Source organism: Schistosoma mansoni, chromosome W, assembly GCF_000237925.1.
Source record: "Schistosoma mansoni strain Puerto Rico chromosome W, complete genome".
In the NCBI taxonomy this organism is placed as follows: domain Eukaryota; kingdom Metazoa; phylum Platyhelminthes; class Trematoda; order Strigeidida; family Schistosomatidae; genus Schistosoma; species Schistosoma mansoni.
The window spans coordinates 58,855,334-58,865,354 of record NC_031502.1 but is presented as its reverse complement, the minus strand read 5'-3'; the positions used below and the strand labels follow the sequence as shown (position 1 = coordinate 58,865,354).

Sequence of the window (10,021 nt, the reverse complement as noted above, 5' to 3'; positions counted from 1 at the left end):
GTTTCCTAATTATTATTCATTGTTATTTTCTTGCTAAACGTTTGTATTTCATAGATTACTTAATAATAACAATGTAATTAATTGGAAAGTAATGACCTAACAAGAATATGAAAAGTAATAAACAACTTACTTGTGTATAATCATATAAAACTTTTAAAATATTTTCTTCTGATTCAAATGTTTGCCATATTTGAAAGAGTATACAACGTATTACTAATGCAATTAAATAAGCAGATGATAAATGATAACTATCCAAACAGTAACTGTATATTTGTTTAAATGTTAACTCGAACAACATTGAATAAAGCTGTTTTGATTTAGTATATTTTATATCAAGAAAGTCAAGAAAATTTGTTTGATTTTTTACATTTCCACTTATGCATTTTCCTTTGTTACTGTTTTCTTCACCATCATTATTTCCGTCTTCTTTTACTGCCTCTGGTAGTAACGATAATAATTCGACTAGAATTCGATAAATTATATAACAATACATGTGATGTATTCGATCAATTAAAATTGGTAAATTTAAGTAGTTATCTTCATTCAACATGAACAAGGTGAAAGAGAACTAAAAGTTTTTGAAAAGAAAAAAAATATTCAAAAGAAAAAGGGAAAATTTTATCACTAGAACTCCAGGAATTATTTCATGGAGCCAGTCACTAGTTGAGCATATGAGGTTGATAGTTCCTGGGTTCGAATCCCGCGAGGCGGGATCGTGGATGCGAACTGCTAAGGAGTCCCACAATAGGACGAATCGGCCGTCCAATGCTTCCAGGTTTTCCACGGTGGTGGTCTAGCTTCAATTGACTCATGATCTCAATTATATGAAAAAATTACTAAAATCTTCACAAAACCCCCTTATGATAAATCATTAAGTTATATAACATAAATAACATTTAAAACTGTTCCGTACAAATCTTGCTTTAATTTTAGCTTTTAAATTTTTATTATTTTTTTTCCTTTTCTCAATTCTAGCTCTACGTCGTGCAATCTCTAATTGACGTTTCTCTAAAGCAGTTAATTTCTTTCTTTCAGCTCTTTTAGTTCTTTGCCAACACTTCTTTTTTAATTTATAATTTAAATAATTTGGTCTTGTCCCAGTTGTTGTATCAATTTCCTCTGTTGAATAGAAAACAGGGAATAAAATCGATTAGTTATGACCTTTTATTTATTTATTTTATTTAAATACATAAATATTAGTACAAGGGGGCACCAGCTTTCTCAGCGGCGACTGACCTCCCGTAGGACTGAGACGTACTTAACATTGGTTGACCACTGGGTAGTGACCAATGTAACGAATGTTTAAAGTAATAAGATTCACAAGATCTTGGGTGTTTTTATTTAATGAACACAAATATTTTTATAAAGGGGCACCAGATACATATACGCCACACATCTTATTTGATTTATGTAAGGGCTGTGATACTGCCCAGGTGCCCAAACCGAAACAGGTGGTTTTCTTAAGGGGCCACACCCAGAGCCTTCGACCTAAAGATCTAATCCACAAGGCAGTGGAGCATCGTAAGAAAATGCAGTCCCATGGTAGCCGATAACCAACTATTGGTTCATACGCCATTTGTTCCTTCAGGATAATGGAGTCCATGTGCAGCATTGGTTTGGAATCAGGGTTTTCCAACTTCTCTAGGTGGACTCGCCGTGTCCGCCAACCCGGTTAGAGCGCCGGACATTCGCTTTTCGTCTTCTCAATTTCATAAACAACACCCATGGTGCGAGAAGGCAATGAGTAGGACTTCCCTGACAGAGGCTATATACGCGTGGCCATGTGAAAGCATTTTGAAAGGGAGAGCTGACTCTCCCCACTCTCGGCCGTACCAGGGCTATATATTATCATTATTACAGCTAGATGCATGAGAACTTACTTGGTTTGAAGGTGGATTACACCACCGAAAACTATAGAGTACTGCTGAAGACATGCACATTACAATGAAGTATCTGTTTGTTTATGGATATTTGTGATTCTTACAGTTAGTTTTAACTGCTGGAAAATGATATCGAACATATTTTATCAATCATGAGTTGTTTTACCGTATGGTGTTATAATCCATTGAATACATGATGCAGCTTATAGCTTAATGCATAAACACATACTATATTTTCAGATAATGTACATGAGAAGTTTGAGACGATTATTTGATTTTAAAAATAATTGACTTCAAATGGACGTAAATTGAGAATCATAGAGTACTACTAAAGTATCTCCAATTAATATGAACCAGTTGTTCTACTCTGTATGATTTTCAATGAATTGTATTACTATTGTATTGTATTACTATCTGGTAAGAGATTAGTAGCTACTAATGACTTGATAAGTTATTGAACTTAAAGTTTCCTGAACCAGTTCAATAGTGAAAGGTAAAAAAGTAGTAAAGACCTAGTATAAACTATATTCAAAAGTGGAAAATGCTTTTTAAAACGTCTGTCGATCAGAAAATACCCTGATATCTGCTCAGAGTTTTCTTATTCAGATATGTATAATTGATTTGATTCTTCCATTTTCGACTTAATATTTTCGCTTCAATACAAATCGTATTAGTATTAAAGTAAAACTTTCATCTTTCACTAAGATAGGCAAATAATTTGAATTTTCTTTCAACTATTCCATGATAGGAAACCTGGAAGCACTGGATGGCCGTTTCGTCCTATTGTAGGACTCCTCAGCAGTGCGCATCCACTATCCCGCACTCGCGAGATTCGAACCCAGGACCTACCAGTATCGAGCCAGAGCACTTAACCGACAGACCACTGAGCCGGCCGGCATCCAACGGTGTTAATGTCTAACTTCAACCAATCCACGATTTTGAGCGACCGTTCACCAATTGTCTTCAGTGAGTTGATATCTCTACAACAGACTTGGTAGAACTCCACTGGTCACTGCTTCCCACTAGAATTCAAGGAAATATCTCTTGAAGTCAGTCACTAGTGAGCATATGATTATAGATCAGAGGGTGTTTTGTGGAGAATTTAGTATTTTCACAGTTGATCTAGCTTCAATTGACTCATGATTTCAACCGTGAAATTACCAAATTCTCCACAAAACCCCTTCTGATCTATTCCACGATAATCATAAAATGGTATTCATGTATTTAATCTCTTAATAACACTAACTCAATGTCATTTATGAAGTTAGCGTTAAGTTACTCCTTATCAATTATACTGAGGAGTCCCACAATAGGACGAAACGGCCATCCAGTACTTCCAGGTTTTCCATGGTGGTGGTCTAGCTTCAATTGACTCTTGATTTCAATTATATATAAAAAATTATACTATTTTTTTGCATAGATATTTATTGTGGATGAAAATGATAATGGAGATTTGATCATAAATGATGATGAATATCTGGTGAGTTCATTATTTAAAGTTTTATATTACCGATTTGTTTCAGACATTAACTTTGGATCCTAACTTAAATGCCCACAACTAAATCTGAAGACTATAGATTAGATTCTTGGTAGGGTCGTGGATCCACATTGTTGGAAAGTCATATACTAAGATAAAACAATGGTTCAATTCTTCTCATTTTCTAATAGTTGTATAACGAAGGTTAGTTCGTGATGGGTAACTTAAAACTAAAAAAACTTTCACAGTGTCTTATCGATAGGAAATATGTATATTTGATAAATCTTTACAATTGCTAACAAACCTTCTGAGTCTTTCTCTGATTTTACATCGATTTTCTCCAGTTTTTCTTCAATGTCACTATCTTCTGACTCAGTCAATGGATTAACTTCACCCTAGAAAAATCAGTAAAAAAAGTTCTTATTTTTATTCAATAAGTAACATTTTTTTTCTGGTTAGCGAGTTGGTTTTCTACGGGATAGGGTCGTTAACCCCATACCCAACCCTCCTCCTTTATCCGGGCTTGGGACCGGCAGTAGCCCCCGGAAGAGCTACAGGCGGAGTAACATTTTTATGTTTTATATAAATTAATGCAACAAAAAGTTTTAGCCTGAAATCAACATGTCGTTGGATACAAGAAGGCCACTATCTATAAATTAATATTATTGCAAACAATTACTATCAGTCATGCTAAGTGATACAGTGATGTTAGTCGAATCTGACCAATAAACATCACATTAAACTATCAGTGTGCATCATTAGATGCGAAACAATAAGAGCCAGTATTAGTTCATTATAAAGCAAAGAATATTTATAGATTTAAGGTATAAAAAATGTAGCTGACTAACCCTTTATGATGATGTACAGAACATTTTGATAATAGTATAAAGTTACTATTAAGTGTTATTAGCAAAGATGGATGGTAACTAGCAGTGAAATCCAGGACGCGCGTTTTGTCCTATTCGGGGCTAGTCAGCTGGATGTGAAAATCGACTCTCGGATGCAGGTAAAACCAGCTTACGAGTCCCAAATAAGACATGTCCTGGATTCCACTGCTAGCCACCATCCCCATCTTTGCCTATAAAGCTTGTGACTTATCGATCGAAACGAATGTTATGGAACTTAACTTTGATTGTTCCTATTATTCCGACAATGTAAGCACATGAGAACAATGTTTATGATTCCTTACATAGTTTGTAATAATACATAGAACTAATTATATTGAATACACTACTAGGCAAGTTTATCTTCGAATTTATTAATAGCACACTTCATGGTTGAGCAAAGGTTAAAGACGAGCTATAAGCAGTCTTATTAAAACTGTTGTATTGTTTAACACTAGCCATTGTAGTATATTGATAATTATATCACAGGAAATAGTCCGTTAAAATTCTAGGTAGTATTTACTATTCATTACATCAAGATGAACACATATAGTACTTGTCCTTACATTCATTTCGGTTAGCTTTCTGTCTGTTTGATCAACACGGAAAATATCTAGACATTTGATTCTTCTTACAAAAAAGTAGATTAAACTGAGATGAAACTCACCTTATATCGAGAATCATCAAAATTCGTTTCACCACTTCGTATAGTAACATAGAATCGAGTCCACCAGTCAGCTGTAGCTAATTGTTCAGGTGTCGGTCCAGAGTGGGTTGTAACAAGATGAGCCTAGAATATGAATGGAGTAAAATTAATAAGTGAAAGATGTTGATACTAACTATTAGTGAGCGATATATAAATGAATATAACCCTAGTTAATGTATGCACAATCATATAGTAAGATGTAATAATGGCTTTTTGTGTATCAGTTTTAGGTTGACTATCTGTGAGCTCATTGGGGGAATATTTAAAAGTCTTATTCCGTCATTCAAATACACTCAATCTGTATTATACGTTAATTTAGAGCGATAAGTAATTTGCTTTCTGTGATGTCCCGATAAGAATAATGAATGGTAACTTTTGGGATCCATTTATGGATCCCAAATAATTCATATTCATGTCCCTCTTATCATGAGCTTTATTTTGACTTATAGATTATTACTATACAATTTACCATTCTTGAGTTATCCCCTGTCTATCAATTAATATCTCCCTTATTCACAGTCACATTTGGCTGAATCTTGTACAAATCTTGTTTTCTATTTCATGGTACAATATGGTGTGTTTGGTTGGTATATAAACCTAGTATGTTTGAAATAAATGATTCATACTGCAGAGGATGAGATTGGTGTTCTGGACTTAACTGGCTGGGCTAGGCAGAAAGCAGGAACGATAAGTGCTCTCGACTTCTCGTACGGGTTTTATGCATCATTGGTCCGATCGATAAAACACTGCTCTCTAATTAGCGGTATTATCACGTTATACTCTAACAGGGTACACAGGCAACAAGTTATAACAATTTCAACATGGTGAAAATTCCCATTTTGACATTTGGTAAATAAAAAAGGAACGAATCGAGCTAAGAAAGATCATTTCAGTTGCTTTTTCATCATCGCTCTACACTTATATGTATATATTTACAGTAATGAAATAATACTCATCGAGTAGATACGTTAAGTAATAATTATATAATGACATTGATTATAAACTAACATTGAGTAACTGGGAGAAAGAGGATTACAATCACTAAAGTAATTATTCAAAAATCAAGCAGTTGCTACGTGGCATAATATATTAAAAAGAAGGAAGTAACAAAATATTTTGACGAGTGGTCAGTAGTATAGTAGTTGTGTAAGAATCAAAAGACGAATGTTGAGAATAAGTAAAGTACAAAATGTGGAAGGAATACGAAAATAATTTATCAAGGTTCTGCTACAAACTCCCCTATACCGATGGCCAAGGTTACGACAGTGGTTGTACAAACTTCTTTTGGATGCAAAGTTATGGTTCGTGAACATGGATTCCAATGGCTTCATCAATATGCAAAAGACGAATTCGTAAACTATGCAGCGAACTTGATGGAATATGATAGATAACCTTAAAACCTTTATTCAATTCAATTCAATGACCTATATCCAACAAAAGAGCAAGAATAGAACTCTTAATCACTCTTACCTGTCCTTTGCTCAATCAAGACAGATATTGTTCTGTTATGCGATGATGAACTTACCGAATTGTACACCCTATATAACTGGCTCCACAGGAGCAGATGAATTAGTAAATGCACATGAATGTGGCAAATTCAATCAATTAGTCTTTATTAACCATACTTATTATTGAGGTAGTTGTAGAAGATAAATGAATATTACTCAAAAGAATGTAATTTCTGTTAAAATACCATGTATACAATTAATTAAAATAGGCTATTAAATACTCGCTACTAAATACTCGCTATTAAGTACTCGCTTCGGCGGTAAATATACTAAAATTGGAACGATACAGAGAAGATTAGCATGGCTTCTGCGTTCCATATTTTTTCCCGACAGTTGCTGCTACCTTGACGTGGTGGTCGAGCTTGCCTATCGTGATGAACCAATCGAGCTAACTGGCTGGAACAATCGTTCCTCAAGGTCCTACCATACCAGACAGGTCGGTTGAAGAGCGGTAAGACTAAAAGCAGCAAACCCAAGGTCCGAAGGCGAAGTCGTACTGCTGACTGTACAGAGGTGTGACGGCAGTAAGGTGCTTCCTTCAGACAACCAGCATAACAGCGATGCTGCCTTCCCACGGATATCCGTCTCCGGCAGTGAGGTCCCAACAAGTACGGAGCTAACACAAAAATTACCCACAAAAATGTCTTGTGTGACCGACCTCAAGCAGTTGTCCCTTGGGCACTACGGTCACGCTCTCAGGTCATTAAGACCACCTCTATTCCAATTTCCTTTTCAGGTACCTCTAGAAGAACCTTTCCACGGTGTGGTCAACCGGGAAGTGATAACCGCCCTCATACCTCTAACAGCACTCAAGATCACTGTAATAAATAATCTATACAAATTGGAAAATGGAAATTTAACTTTTAAAAGAATAAATTTTATTTTATACCTGACCAGGTAAAGCATCTGTTGGCTTTTTATCAATATTCATTTGATTAAAATTATCACCATCTAATGATACTAAATCTAAATCACCAGCATTATTTGGAAGTTTATATTGTAATGTATATTTTTGGTAAGTTGGATTCATATCAGCTAATAATTGTAATGATGATAAACCAGTTTCCATTGATTTTTTACTATCAAAATCATTATTAATTGATTTCATTAGGTTAAGGTTTGGTGTTGAGGTTGCAGTTGTTGTTAACATATCTAAACTTGGTCCATTTTCATTAAAAGAATCCATTTTATCAAAATTAAAATTTAATTTCCCTGGGCTATCTGTTTCACTATCCATATATATTGTACTTGCATTATCAGATAATTGACCTATAAAATAGTTAATTCAAAGAAATGAAATGATTATCATATATTGTTTTTATCAGAAGGGGTTTTGTGGAGATTTTAGTAACTTTATAGAGTTTAGATCATGAGTCAGTTGAAATTAGACCACCATGGAAAACCTGGAAGCACTGGATGACTGTTTCGTCATATTAAGGGGCTCCTCAGCGATGCTCATCCTGGGTTCGAATCTCGCGAGCTAAGGTCGTGGATGCGCACTGCTGAAGAGTCCCACAATAGGATGAAACGGCCGTCTAATGCTTCCAGGTTTCCCCTGGTGGTCTAACTTCAATTGATTCACGCTTTCAACTATGAAAATTCACTTATTACTTTGACATCACTTTTTAAAAGTACAAAACAGAAATAGATCGGACACTATGGGGGTGACTAACTTAACTTTCAACAGATATATAGGTTTACAAGTAAAAATGAACAATTACTAACATAAATTGTAAGTTTATATACTATAACTCACCATCATTTTCGAACACTAAATAGTCACGTGCATTAGAAATTGTATGACTCCCAATTGTGATTTTTGTACCAAGTATACGGTTATCAAAACATGTGAAAACTAAAGGTGGCCAGTAACGTTCATCTACAGGTAAATACTAAGTGAAGAAATTAAAGAAAGGCAATAAAGCTCAAATAAAATAATATTTTTTATATAGTTGAAATCATGAGTCAATTGAAGCTAGACTACCGTGGAAAACCTGGAAGCACTGGATGGCCGTTTCGTCCTATTATGGGACTCTTCAGAAGTGCTCATCCTCGATCCCACCTCGCGAGATTCGGACCCAGGACCTACCAGTCTCGCGCGCGATCACTTAACCTCTAGACCACTTAGCTGGTTGGCATCCAACGGTGTTAATGTCTAACTTCAACCAATCCACGAAGTTGAGCAACTATTCACCAATAATATTTAACAGAAATTTTCAATTAACTAACAGGTTATTGAAACGTATGTATGTATGTATTAGATATGGAAGAAAAATTCATGGAAATATATTTGGTAAGACTATAATTTATGGACGACCTTTGAGTGACATTAAACTGAACTTGAGAGTGTCCGTCTAATAAAGAATGAATTATGTATATTTTAAACTTACAACATCCATCGCTTTCAATGGGGTTTCAAAAAGTGGCATTTTAGATAAATCATTAATGATTTCAGATTCTAATTTATGTCCACCAATTTCAACTACTACACGTGGTCTTTTCACTGGTAATAAATGTTGACGCACCATACCCCATACACTCCAAAACATCTAAACCAAAACAAGGAAAACATGATATACATTATTCGGATAAGATTAATCAAGTGATCATAAATAATTTTTATATATACTTGAAATCATGAAGCTAAACCACCATGGAAAACCTGGAAGCACTGGACAGAGTCCCAAAATAGGACGAAACGGCCGTCCAGTGCTTCCAGGTTTTCCATGGTGGTCTAGCTTCAATTGACTCATGATTTTAAGTGTATATAAAAATTAGTAAAAATCTCCACAAACAACCCACTAATCATAAATAAGTAAATTAAATTATATCATTATCGTGACATGAGATTAGTAAGTGAACCCGACATGTTGCCTAACATAATTCCAAGTAGAATAGTCTAGCATGATGACACCAGTAGGTAATCGAAATCCTTTGCTTTATTCTAGGTGTTCGCACACTTATTGATAGCCCAAATTTTCAAAATAGACATGTGTTTACATCATTACTTTAACTTAACCAACATATAAAGCACACATAAATTGATATTTTCGCTGACTGAGATGTATTATGAAATTATATTTAGTTCGTTCTCTCAATACGGATCTGAAAAGTGGAGAACTATTACAACCATCATCAGGAAGGTACAAGTATTTATAAACAATTGCATACGCAAGATACTCAATATCCGTTGGCCGGATACTATCAGCAACACCCTTTTATGATAGCGGACAAACCAGCTTCTAGCTGAAGAGGGAATTAGGAAAAGACGTTGGAAGTGGATAGGACACCCATTGACGAAATCGTCAAGCTGCATCACGAGACAAGCGCTAACTTGGAATGGTGAAGGGGAACAGAAAAGAAGAAGGCCAAGAACACACTGGTTTTAGAATGAAAACAGACATCAAAAGATGAATACATCTGGAAACAGTGTAAAGAATTGTCAGGACACGTTAGATGGAGATGCTAATGGAGGCCTATGCTCCTCCCTGAGGGGTACAAGAGTACGTTAGTAATTTGTCCCTCAATGAAATAACCCTAAAAGGAGTTTTTAAATATTTCGGGGA

General features: G+C 35.1%; 1 protein-coding gene across 1 annotated transcript in view; it reads right to left on the bottom strand.

Moving 5' to 3' along the window:
• Positions 1 to 10,021, bottom strand: part of Smp_163750 (putative otoferlin) — a gene marked incomplete at both ends in the record, with an annotated part of 111,382 nt that overhangs the window by 34,159 nt on the left and 67,202 nt on the right. The window contains 6 exons of the mRNA XM_018790323.1: positions 3,662 to 3,752; positions 4,909 to 5,031; positions 7,345 to 7,724; positions 8,212 to 8,347; positions 8,846 to 9,004; positions 9,136 to 9,167. Coding sequence (XP_018655678.1) covers positions 3,662 to 3,752; positions 4,909 to 5,031; positions 7,345 to 7,724; positions 8,212 to 8,347; positions 8,846 to 9,004; positions 9,136 to 9,167 — 921 coding nt within the window. The remainder of the gene's footprint in view (positions 1 to 3,661; positions 3,753 to 4,908; positions 5,032 to 7,344; positions 7,725 to 8,211; positions 8,348 to 8,845; positions 9,005 to 9,135; positions 9,168 to 10,021) is intronic.